Below are 13,525 nucleotides of genomic sequence, written 5' to 3'. Positions count from 1 at the left end.
TCATCACATAAACACATGTGTGCTTTCCCTGCTCATTATCAGAAATATGCAGTGCTTCCTGAGGGACGGGCCTAATACATGTACTCAAGTTTCAAGTGCCCCTTATACGGGACCTCTTGAGCTGTGAAGATCATCAGTAACGATTTCTTTGCAATGTCTGGAAGTAATGTATGTGCTAAATTTATTTTGCTTTTAATTTTGTAAAAACAAAGTCTAATAGACACATTAGGTTCACAGAGACGGTAGCAGACCTGAAGTAACCCCTCTGGTAAACACCCCTCGCCAAGCCTAAAAGTGTGTCACTTTGAGTTACTCATTCACTATTTTGTTCTGCGGAAGATGCTTTTTAACCTTGTGGAAAGAGGAAGATTAGTCATCCTTTCTCTGTCCAAGTATTGATCTCTTAAATTGAGAAGCCTCATAAATACACCTGGAGTGATGCAATTGAGATTTTAATGGATTTTCAGGGTAAAGATTCGATTGATTGTTTTGAGAGGAAATGGCCTTGAAGCATCACATCACTTAATCATATTAATGGTGTGTGGCAGAGCATAACCTGTAATAGCTCTGACTTGTCGTCCAGGCATTGGCAGAAAATAGCAGCAACAATAAAAAAGGAAGGCTGATTCATGCTTGTAACGTTCCTCTATTATTTTTGTTCACAGCTTATGCTCAGGTTTAATTTTTTTCTAAAGATGCCAAAACATACTTTTTAGGGGTGTTCACAGATTTATAATAATAATATTAATTATTATTAATATTATAAAAATAAATCAGTAAAATTGTTGTTTAAAAAAGTTTAAAATCACCATGAAATCAAAATGGACAATTCTTGTGTTTTAAAGTAATATTGTATTATTTATTATAAATGATGTATCCACTTTCACTCCCTCTTGCAAGGACATCTTTTCTCTGATGACGTGTTTACTGGTGTGAGGGCGGGGCAACCTGTCACTCACATGACATCACAGCAATAGCAAACTACAACCATCCAATCAATCACAATGGACAAAATCAAGTCCCGCCCAAAAAATTTTTCTTGCTTGAGAAGCCTTCACTCTAAACTTCCGTTTCATGCCGACTTTTAAAGTCCCCGTGAACCGGAAGTTGCAAACGACTTTTCTCCAGTGTTATGACGTATTTCCAAGTGAAACGGAATATTGAACAGAGGGCAGAGTTTTACTTTAGCGCTCCTCCTCTCCATCTCTGCTCATAGCAGACTGACGGTTTGAGGGGAGTGGTTAACCGTTTTCAACACAAGCCGTCAAACTGACGTCATGAGAAAAGGAACGCCATTCCAGACCGGAAGTAACTTTTCAGATTCCGGTTAAAGATTACCACGGCAAACAATTTGTTTCTGTGTATTAAAGGGTCATTTCACCCGTGGAGACATGAATGTGTATTGAAAGTGGGTCATTTATGTAGAAGAAATGTGAAATTATTTTTGAATTTGGAGCTTTCTAGACTGAGAAAAGCCAGAAAATGTATTTTTGGCTTATGTGGATGAAAGACAACAACTCCCAGAATGCACTTGCTTCGCTGCCCTACAAGGCCACTCCCAAGCCACGCCTACCGGTAAGAGAGCGCAGTTTAAAACAACAAGGCAAGGCTAGGCTACGAGTGAGTCTCCGTGACGAGTTTGCCCAAAATGTCCGGGATTCGGCTTTTGCGTTCTACAGTCGCCATTCATCATGTTTACTGTGGCGAGCAGGACGAGGCTGAGGGGCGCGGGAGAACGGCGCGAGGCCGGTGGCGCGCCTGTGAGATGCACCGGTCTCATGGGCTATCTCTCACGGAGGTGCGGGTATCTTCTTAGCAATGTTAAAACGCAAATCAACCGATTACTTGTTTAGCATTCATGTAAACATTACATTCAGATTCACCAATCGGGGTGAATTCAGTTAGATTGAAACAAAAGGTGAGCATGTAAACAATGGATGGCGACCGCAGAAAGCAAAAGCTGAATCCCGGACATTTTTGTCGATCTCGACGGCCGGACATGTCCGGGAAATAGAGTATGGTAACCCCTACTACTCAGCTTTCTTCGTCCCTGTTTTCTGCAGGTTTCTGCCGTTGAAATCAAACGCACTTGCACTGATCTGTGATAGGTCTGTTAGCGCATTAGGTCCAACCCCCTATGGGCGGGTTTGAAAGGGTGGATCTAGTGCTTGTAGTCTTAACAGAAATCCCCCCCTCTTACACTTCCTCCTACAATGACGCAAAATGACGATTTTGCGTCATTGTAGGAGGAAGTGTAAAGAGGTAAATACAGATTTCTCTCGTCTCGGGGGAAAATGAAAAAATGTTGCATGACCATTCAATAGTATGACTGGGTTTCTAACAATGCAAAGCTTAATGCAAATGGGTGAAGTGTCCCTTTAACTTGCACGGATTAATTGTTCACCACAAGACTAGTAATATGCGCTAACAAAGTAAATAGGGTCAATTTGGATTTCATGTCTACTTTAATAGTAATGTTTAAGAATAAACGATTTTTTTTACTAAATTTAGTGAAAGAAAATTTCATTGGATCATTATTTGTTTGGTCCCTTCATATCGGAATACAGAATATGTTACAAGAAATACGAAATGTTCTCTCCCAATCTTTACTACGAGATTTCTTCTTTCGCTCACTTTCCACCCCCATCTCATAATCAAAGGTCCCGTTGACTGCATTCGTTGTGAGAGGTGGGTTGAACATGTGCAACCCTGAAGAAGACCCTCAGTCGTCATGTTTCAGTTCTACAGACGTCAGGGGGGCGTGACCAGAACCTCACCTCCAGCGCTGGCCAATCAGAGCGCAGCCGGCTTCTCTTGAAAGCCTCTCGTGCTGCGGATATAAAACCTCCTCGGCGGGCTGATGCAATACTGGAAGATACTGAAAGAAGCGTCAGTGACGGAAAACCATATAAAGAAAGCTGCTCGCGTAGACCAGAAAAACACGTTTTTTGCCAAATCTCTGAATCTTATTTGTCAATAGGTGAGTGAATTCATTTACTGAAATCTATTGCGTTTTGCTTTTAAATTGATTGAAATTAGAACCTTATACGTAAGGCCTTGACTAGAAAGATAAAATGCATAGGTCATTGTTTATTTTACACTATCTGTTGAATCGCTTTTACCTTTCAATCCAATTACTTTGTCTTAAAGATCTCTGCAAATATCTTATATGTGATTGTAGGCCTATAATGAAGCTCAAGAGGTGATTGTCCTCTAACGTTATGTCTTTATTCATCATCTCATCGCAAGACTCCCCTTTAGTGTTTGACAAAATACGATTGTTCATGTGAAACAGAATATCCAAATCCTGATGTGCTCGTTATTTTAAGATGTTCATTCATAGGGTGTCGTCGTCGTGAGTTTGCTCACGTTCTTCACGCACAGAGCCGCTAGTCTGTGTTAGATAACAGCGAGTTGTTTAGCAACAGACAACCAACCATGAACTTCCTCAGTGCTTATTTCTTGAAATATTCACGCGCAGAATTAGTCTCCATGTCTGAGTGAAACGGATAAAAATGTCGAAACGGGCACAGTGGGTTATGAAGTGAGCGTATTATATTGGCTGTATGATATGTGAATACTTAAAGAGACCCGAGCGGGTCTACGTGGCGACTTTTGGATACAGATGGGCAAGCATTTATTAATACGAGCCGCGTGCTGTATTAGCCTAATAAATATGCAAACAAGAACTTCAGTACGGGGTTTACAATCTCTAAGCATGTCTAAAGTATAAAGTATTAACAGTGTGAACATGTAACAAGACAACCCAGAATTATGTCCCAGGGTTGAATGGAAAAGGCAGTCTAAACAAGTCTTTTACAACCTAAACTGATCTAAATTCCCTGAAGGCTGACTGACCTTCCCGTTCAAGATCAAACCGGTTGATAGTAAGGCTCGGATTGTGTGTCATGATATTGTTCGGCAGAACTTGGCACAATGAAGTCTTTAGAGGTTGAATTGAAGGATGTGCTCGGCATCTTGCCCCCCGTGCTCGGCGTGGTGCCAGAGCAGCGCTCGCGCACAGGTCTTGCGTGCTGATTGGCTGCCGCCGAAGGCGGGGCCCTATAAATACGCTCAAATTACATTCTTCGTTCCTTTAGTTCTTTTCACATTTGCAAGGTAAGAAATTCGACGATGACAACCTGGAAATGTACTGTTTTCTCAAGTTTACTGTATGAATTTTTAAAAGGATGAACTTTGAGATGCATTACACTAGGGTTCATTAAATTCTGTTTGGATACCGGTGTATTTTGCGTGGGTAAATCGGCTATTCTCAGCCTCATGTGATTAAGTTGGAAATAGCTCTGAAGTAAGAAACATATTCTCGATGTTTGACCCGAAATGTTAATATAGCACACGCTTTTATATTTAGATGTCCAGTATCTACCAAACCTGAATGACTTGCTTCTGACTATGGAACAAGAAAGAAAGAAGTTAGGCAAAATGACAGTTACCTTTCACTTCCATTGTATGGAGGGGGGAAAAAATGCACTGAAAGTGAATGGTGACTGAGGCTGTCATCATTGTTCCACAGAAGAAAGAAAGTCATTCAGGTTTGGAAGGACACGATGGTGAGCAAATGATGACAGTTCACGTTTTAGGGTGAACTATTCTTTTAATACTCATTCAATTGGTTATGTGATGTCTCAACGCCTGTCTCTCCTCTTGTTTTTGCAGGTAACCGAGTATGCCAGTCTTCAGAGCCCTTAGTAAGGTGGCAAAGCAGGCCCTGCTGACCCCTGCGTGTGGATGTCAGTCTCTGACTGTGGCGATACGCAACATCAGCTTTTCCCCGCGTCAGGTCACCTCTGGATCTGATGCCAGTTTTCATTCTGTGTCCTTCTCTGAGACGGACCACCCCAAAGTTCTTATCACAGGTATGAAATGACTAGATTAATGCATTTTTTTTTATTAAAAAAGTTGGGACTTGTGTAATTCTCACATGTTGATCTCCATGTTTTAGCTTATTTTTAAGAAAGGTGGTTCCTGACTCCCCTACTGTGTTTTTTGCATAATATTTGATCATTAAAAAAAAAATTTCTCTCCGTCAGGTGGCCTCGGGCAACTAGGGGTTGGGCTTGCTAAACTCTTAAGGTATGTATGTTACAGTACATGGAAAAAATGTGTTCAGTTTTGCATTATAGATGCATTTGTAAGTGTAACACTTAATTGTAAGTTTTACATGAAAAAACGTATATATAAAACAATTATTCCCATTTCATAGGAAGCGATTTGGAAAAAACAATGTGATCCTCTCAGATATCAGGAAACCACCAAGCAACGTATTTCACAGTGGTACGTCTTTTGTTCATCTCAAATGAAAGGCTGTGATTTTTTTTTAATCTATAATTTAATTAGACTAGAGAAGTAATTGTATTTTCACTCTATTAGTGGGTTCTGTCTTATTATTATTATTATTATTATTATTATTATTATTACATTACATAAACCATATTCATTTAAACCAGATGTTTGCCAAATGTAGTTTAGAGTTGTTGTAAGATTTCATTTATAATTTCCATGTTAAGGTAATTTAAATCAGTAAAGATATGCTCATTAAGTTAATTGTGGTGTTAATGACCTGTTCTGTACAATCTCTTATAATTAGTAGCTTAGAGAATTGATTTGCATTCCTAGCATTTATTGTAATAGTTTATTAACATAAAAAAGTTTTTCCCTTATCAGTCCGTTAAACTTTTTAAATAAACAATACTCAAAGCATAGAGCTTAACAGATCACGCAAGTGCTGATGTGTCGATTAACAGTTCTCAACCTCTTCCACACAGGACCCTTTATCTACTCTGACATTCTGGACTACAAGAACTTGCGAGAGATTGTAGTAAATAACAGGATCACCTGGTTAGTGCATTACAGTGCTCTTCTAAGTGCTGTCGGGGAAGCTAATGTGGCACTGGCACGAGCAGTCAACATCACAGGTAAGACTTTAGAAAACTTGAACTCAGTGTAGTGCCTTACCATGTTTTGTTAGTGGCTGATAGTCATTTAGACAGATTTAACAATCTTTATACTTCTCACCCCCCCCCCCCCCCCCCCCCATTTATTCTCAACTACTTTGATCTTACTATTACAATAGCTTAACTTTTGATTCCTTTTGGGCAGAAAATGTAAATAATCTTCTTCTTTTTTTTTCTGTAGGACTACACAACATCCTCGACATTGCAGCAGAACACGGGCTTCGGCTCTTTGTGCCCAGCACCATTGGTGCCTTTGGACCAACTTCACCTCGAAACCCCACTCCTGACCTCTGTGTGCAGAGACCACGTACCATATATGGCGTCTCTAAAGTCCACGCGGAGCTTATGGGAGAGGTAAGACACAGGCCACCCTTATTTCAGTATTTTCAGTGCTGTTCTGGGCCTTATGTCACTCAGAATGTTATTTTCTGCAGTACTACCACCACCGCTATGGCCTCGACTTCCGCTGTCTGAGATACCCCGGTATCATCTCAGCAGACTCGCAGCCCGGCGGTGGCACAACAGGTACGGTGCACTCTGCTCCATCTGTGTTTTTGCCACATGACCTTGCTCGTGTTCGTAATTGAAGTTATGCAACGGGCACATGCTCAGAACGGGGGTGTTGTTCACTTTGAGTATTTTTAGATATACTGATAGCCTGCACCAATGCCAGCGAGCCATTTGAACCACACCTCCTACTGCCTAAAGTCACATGTTAAAACCTGAAAAGTTGTTTTACAGCTGTTACTGTTTTACCGTTACAGCTAGCTGCGACTGCTGGCCAAAAAAAAAAAAAAGCAAAGAGTCATGAAAGTCTGTTTCTTTTGGCTTTTCCAGACTATGCCGTGCAGATTTTCCATGACGCCGTCAAGAATGGCAAGTTTGAGTGCAACCTAAAGCCAGATACACGGCTTCCCATGATGTACATTGATGACTGTTTGCGGGCCACGCTGGAGGTGATGGAGGCGCCAACGGAAACGCTCAGTATGCGCACCTACAACATCAACGCCATGAGCTTCACTCCAGAGGAACTCGCAAATGAGGTCCAGAAACAGCTTCCTGACCTTCAGGTCACATATGAGATTGACTCTGTACGACAGGCTATAGGTATGAGCCAATAAATCTACTCTGACGCATCATCAAACATTTTTGCAAAATAAAGGGTGCAAAATATTGTGTGATCTTGTTTTTGTCTACATAGCTGACAGCTGGCCCATGAACTTTGATGATTCCAACGCCCGCAATGACTGGGGGTGGAAGCACGACTACGATCTGCCAGAGTTGGTCCAGACGATGCTCAACTTCATCGGCTCAGACTCCCGCATCGCTCAGGCCAACTGAGTCTGCTCATGGACAATGAAAATATGTACATATTATAAAGATTTATAGTGATGCAGAAGAGAGATCCATGGTCTGTAAATAGTCATATTCCTGTTCTCTTTTGTGTCATCTGTATAGACTAGCACGGGCTATGTATGTGTAATTGCAGATTATACAAAGAGGTCGGGTCTCTTTTCTAGTCAGAGGGGAAAACCATCAGAGACGCAAAGGTATTTTAAAAGCTAAATGTTGGGAAACCTGACGTGTCCTTAAGTGCTTTGCATTTAGTGAGAAAGGATCAATGATGTCTCCAGGCAAAATAAACCAAACAGACATGAAAATCCAAAAATGAATGTTGCAGCTCCTAAAACGTAGCTTCCCAAATTCTACTCTCTTTCTGAGTTTCTTTTCTCTCTTTTTTGTTCTATTTAAGATAAATCATTTTACTTTACCTTTGAAGAAGAACATAATATATGAGGAAAAAGGCTGATGGCTGTGTTCAGAGTAATGGGAATAAAAGTAATAGGAATTGTAACAGCAGTTGCAGCCCATTCTAAAATAAACAGACAAAGATTCTGTGGTTTTAACAGGGTGGGACTCAAATGAAGGTCCTCAGGGAAAGTGGGGGTTGTCTTGATAAATGATGTTATCGTAGCCCTCTTGGTTGCTTTCCCTCTCTTGTGCACTATCTATTTATTCAGACTGCTCACAAGTAAATTGCAAGTTTCGGTCTTGCTCCACTCTTTAATAAAGTTGCTTTTTGTTAAATGCAATTTCTCTCATATTTTGCATTTGCCCATGATTGTTTTCCCACAGCGAATATATTATCCCGTAAGAAGGGGAGACTGGGAAACGAAATTAAATTATTATTTTTTAGGTAAGCTTTGCATCCACATTTTTTGTTCTTATGATCACAAAACTTGTGTCAATAAAGCTTTTTTATCTTTAACATTGTCTTTCATGAGTTGTGTATAATTTCTTTTCATTTTCCTGGAGTTCATCTGTGCTTGTTAAGTATTACTCGGTTGACTATCCTGCCAGTCATTAAACATTTTATTTATAACTTTGTGGGAAATATGATCCAACTTTTTGATGGCAGTCTCTCGCAGCGATACTGACTGCACAAGATGAGACCTGTACATAAATGCACATCCGCATTGCATGTCTTGTCACCTCTGATCAAGGTGATTAGCACATAATGCATTGACTTAAGACTATAATCTCCCCAAGTTATCTCTGAACCATTTGAGTTATGTTCCTTATCCGCGGCCTGTTGCCTTTGCATGTTTTGATTGAGTCGTGCCACGTAAATATTTTAGTGCCTTTAGACTAAGTCTCCTTTCTATTTAGATTGCAAGTGCAAAATTTGAAAGCAAGTTATGTAATGTCTGTTTGTACAGTATATGCAGTAACAAAAGATTTACCATTCTTTCATAAAATGGGGCAATAATAGGGCGGTAGTTATATGATAAACAGGGTTATGTAAGTACTTGTCAATGTTGACTGTCAAAAGATTATTTTAAGTTTTCTTTTTGTCTCTAGCATGAACACTGCAAAAATGTTAAAAAAAGATTGCATCGTGTCGTTTTGTGGTGAGTTGCTTGGCAAAGAACTTTGCCGTCTGTAATATGAGAGTTATGCTCTAGCCGAGTTTCAGTTGAGGACCATTTTAACTGTCAGCATTTCTTCCAAATGAAACTGTATCTCATGTAAAGTATGATCATGTGAAATGTTAACACATAATGTTGTTTGTCTGCACTGTTGCACAATGTGAGCGATGGTGTGACATAAAGTAATGTCCACAGACAGGTTTACACTACACTGATTTAATTTCTAATGATGTTGTAACAAAAGTAGGCTATTAATTTACTGTAAGTGGTTGCAACAGGTTTATTTGACTTGTTTCTGTATCTGATAGAATTATAAATCCTTTGTTCAATAACAATGTTGCAAAATGTTGTTTATACGTATTTCATAACTTTCCATAATTTCATTACATTGTAGAATGTAGAGGTTGTCACACATCACATTGTATGGAATCCTCACTGGTATGAGTTATGTCTTAAAACAAACATGACCTCTACTTGACCACCAAACTGGGGAAATGCAAAGCCCAGCCAATGGAAAAAGTGAAAATGTAGTTGTTACATTTAAGATAACTGATATAGTTATAACTGATAAAGTTACTTTTGTTGGTGTCACCTATATAGTATTAAGGTAAATAAAATTTAATAATAATAATAGCAGCCATTATTATAAAAAAAATAATATAGACAAATATGAATGATTTGAGTGGTTTTGACAGCAATATGCATTAAATAAACATCGAACAATTAAATAGAAAAAAATATGTTATTTTCAAACATAAGATAATAAATGTATAAAGTTAAAAACATAATAAATTTTGCTTATATTAAGCTGTAAAACTGGATATAGTTTAGGAACAAGTAGATTCAAATCTCATTTGATCTTTTTTTTTTCTTCATTTGTCTTACAATAATTTGGGTAACAGAATTAAATGGCTAAGCTCGATGCAGCCAAGAGACAAATTGCGTAGCAATGTCTATTACATTTTTTTATATATAAATAAATAATTCTAATAAACAATAGAACATTTTATAACAAGGCACTTTTAATTCTAAGTAAAATTTATTTAAAGGTACATTATGTAAATTTATTTTAAATAATGTAATTTAAATAAGTCATCAATCCTTCTTCCAAAATATGTCCGGATGGTTTTCGCTGGAAATTGCGTACGTTACTCGCCCGTGTGTCTCGTCATATCCGTAAAAAGGGAACAGTTTTTATTGCTCAACAGGTGAGTAAGTTATTTTATTGAACAGATAAATTGTCATAGCTATAACAGAGGGTCATAATCATGTGCTCAGTCACGCAGAGCAGCAGCACAACCTGAACAATGTTATTCCGCAAAATGCATGCATAAATCACGTAGGCACATGATGTAAGACTTTTATACAGGCAGTTTCTTAGAAGTTGGGTTTGCACTGTATAACCTTCCAACTTTCACATCCTATTATTGCTGTAAACATCCAGCTATCCATTTTATTTTAGATTATTAACAGCAATGTTTACCATAATCTAAATGTCATGCAAACATCACATAACACTCATTTGCATGGCACCATATGACAGCATAAGCTCCTCCCACTCGTTCTCTCAGGTATTCTGGCACACCTAATTCAAGAAACCCTCGTTGTGTTTCCCAGAACTGAGCAATGAAATTCAAATGTCTGGTGGAGGCAGAGAACAGTCAGAGATGTTTAAGAGTTAGTCAATTCTGTCAGTAATTACTCGCCCTCATGTTGTTCCAACCCCGTAAGACTTTTGTTCATCTTCAGAACACAAATTAAGATATTTTTGATTAAATCTGAGAGCTGTCTCACTCCTCCAGGCTTCTGGAGGCTTCTATTTTAGACATTTAAACAATGTTTAAAATAGTCCAAGTGACTACAGTGGCTCAACCATAAGTTTATCAAGCGACGAGAATACATGTTATACTTTTTTTTGTGTGTCTAGTGTCCTGAAGATGAACGAAAGTCTTATGGGGTTGGAACAACATGAGGGTGAGTAATTACTGACAGAATTTTCATTTTTGGGTGAACTAACCCTTTAATGTGTGTCATGTTGTGTAACCATTGATCGTGTCGACACACCTCCTCATGTCTCCTGTCAACCAATGCGAGAGTCTGTCAACATGCTGGATGAATATTGAATATCAGAGCTGGCAATCTGTCTGTGCTAAATGAAGATCAGTATATAAACATTCCTGGTTGGTTCCTTAAACAGGGGGGTGCCAAAAAAGCTGCCACAGGGTAACCAGTTGCTATGGAAACGGACAACAACCATATAAGGACTTCCTGTGGTCTGATGAATGAAAAAACAAACATGTTTTACTGGTCTTTACTGACACTTTCCACGAATAGGGGGATTGTTGCTAAACCTTGTCAAACATCAAAATTAAATAGACAAAATGTAAAAATTGTCTTCATTACTTTTTTTACTATAACTTCCAGTCAAGTTACAATCTGTGTAAAAATGTGCAAAGTGGAAGATTATTAACTAAGATACTAATATAGATTATTTACTTGATTATTAAACTTTTTTAAATAAACAATTGTTTAAAAAATAGCTACTTTTAATAATAGGTTAATTTTATGTTAGATAATATTTTATCTAACTAGTTATCACACAAAAAAACAACATGATTTGTGCCACTAATTTTAAAAAGCAATGGGGCCCCAAAGTGCATGTATTTAGTTAATGTAGTATTTTCAGATAAATATTGAAATATGCTCCAGTACGTCCCCTTTTGCCACAGTTCTGAGTGATTACTAATGGCAATTCGATCTGTGACTTGCACCTCTGCGGTTGTGCAGTGTACTGAGATGGGAATTCAATAAGACATCAGCAGTAGCAGGTTACATTAATCACCCAGACTCTTCTTCTTTCACTGTATATCACCACAGACAGCGGATGAACTCTTCAACCTCAAGATAAAGATCACCTCCATAATCACATGCTTCCCATTGCAGGGAAATTACCATTTGTGTTGTCCTAAATGGATCAAGAAATTTCAGCCTTGTATAAGAATGTATTTCTTTAAAGAGTTTTACCTTTAACAGCTATGATTTCCTTACTATATCCAACTATATTTCAATCTGTCATTAAATGAATAATTTCAGAAACAATGCCCATCTGCAGTCATTCTTGTCTTTTTCTTTCTGAAAACAGACAAAAGGATTATCTGGTAATTATTATATCTTGTGTCTAAAACTGAAACAAACCCAATAATTAGAGACCACAATACATTTGGAGGTAATTACAGGCTCATGACATTATATTTATGGCAGATTATATATTTTATCTCTAACAAATAGATAATGTATAAAAAGTATGCAAAGCACAAATACTTGGAGTCTTGCCTAGAAACAGCAACTGGACTCTGATTTTCGTCACTGTGAAACAGAAAAACACTTTTAGCACCAGAGTAGAGAAAAACAAAGACATTACGGATCTTGGACCATTTCAGTGTTAATGAATAAACATTCTTTTAATATTTTTTTTATTTTGATAAAATTTTACTAAACAGCTCATAAAGCAGCTCCTTCTATATACAATGTTAAAAAATATATAAGTTATGACAACACATGTTGTTACATTGCTTTAACTCATTAAAATTAAGTAATTCTCAATTGCTCTTTAAGTCAGTTTAATGTAATTTAAGTTGAAATGACTTAAACATCCAAGTTGATTGTACAAGGCAGCATTTTTTTTTTTTTTTTTCAGCAAAGAACCTTTTTGGCAAGGGTTCTTTAAAATTAAGCCAAGATAAACCCACTGAACGTTTTTATGCTCTCTTTAAGTGGCCTTTTATGTAATTAATATATTCTATCTCCAAATTTTTATCTTAAGTAAATTTTTTTTTTTTTTTTTTTAAATACTTTTTAAGATATGGAGTACATTAAAAGTGCAAGATACTTTGCTAACATTGCACATACATTTGATTTAGTTTTTAAATCTGATCTTTGGGACTGACTGTCCACAGTGTAATTTTGTAAGTAATTGTATCTGTTTGTTATTCAGACAGTGTCCTCCAAATCTGATATACCTGCATTGGCTGCTATGGTAATCACTTAATCTTCAGCTCAATGCTTAGAGACATTAGAGAGTGACAGTCATTATGGGAAAGCTCAGTAAAAACATGTTCCACTGGAAACTTTGTTCATAAGGACCACATTAACACAGTACATATGCACATACTGTATATGGGGATTTTCATTTATAGGCTTTTACTTAATCTTTACATTGATATTACTGTCATCATAATTAGCTTTAAAAACAGCATATCATCTAAGCAACTTTGGCCAGGCCTTGCAACCATGGAGAGTTTACCAGGTGCAGTTACTACAGTAAAAATGTTTATTTTAAGATCTTGACATTAGCTACCATTGTTATAAAAATACACTATCATCAAAGAAACGCAAATAAATGAGTAAAAACTCAAATGAGTTCCTTAAGCAGTTACTGTAATTAAATGGGGTTTTTTTTTCTACAAATTATTCTGAGCAGTTAACCCACTTACGCCATCTACTGTTACAAAAGTGTTAAAATACGATGATATGTAGGCTACTAATTTCGTAAATAATCTAAATGCACGTGCATGATATAGTTTGTTGTGTTTTTTGAATAATTATACATCATATAATAAT

At 37.5% G+C, this 13,525-nt stretch overlaps 1 protein-coding gene across 2 annotated transcripts; it reads left to right on the top strand.

The window, feature by feature from the left end:
- Window positions 1-2,795: 2,795 nt before the first annotated feature.
- On the top strand, window positions 2,796-7,508 carry tdh (L-threonine dehydrogenase). 2 transcript variants are annotated; one of them, XM_079889267.1, is made up of 9 exons: window positions 2,796-2,980; window positions 4,678-4,877; window positions 5,052-5,094; window positions 5,225-5,295; window positions 5,787-5,936; window positions 6,157-6,329; window positions 6,410-6,500; window positions 6,813-7,082; window positions 7,177-7,508. In XM_079889267.1, the coding sequence occupies exons 2-9, from the start codon at window positions 4,688-4,690 to the stop codon at window positions 7,314-7,316; spliced, it is 1,128 nt and encodes a 375-aa protein (XP_079745393.1). In that variant the 5' UTR covers window positions 2,796-2,980; window positions 4,678-4,687; the 3' UTR covers window positions 7,317-7,508. The 2 variants fall into 2 exon arrangements, with proteins under 2 accessions (XP_079745393.1, XP_079745394.1); XM_079889268.1 differs by lacking the exon at window positions 2,796-2,980 and adding an exon at window positions 4,057-4,119.
- Window positions 7,509-13,525: the final 6,017 nt, after the last annotated feature.

Source organism: Squalius cephalus, assembly GCF_949319135.1.
Source record: "Squalius cephalus genome assembly, chromosome: 12".
Lineage (NCBI taxonomy): Eukaryota > Metazoa > Chordata > Actinopteri > Cypriniformes > Leuciscidae > Squalius > Squalius cephalus.
The sequence above is the reverse complement of the archived record's forward strand: the minus strand, read 5'-3'. Positions and strand labels throughout refer to the sequence as shown.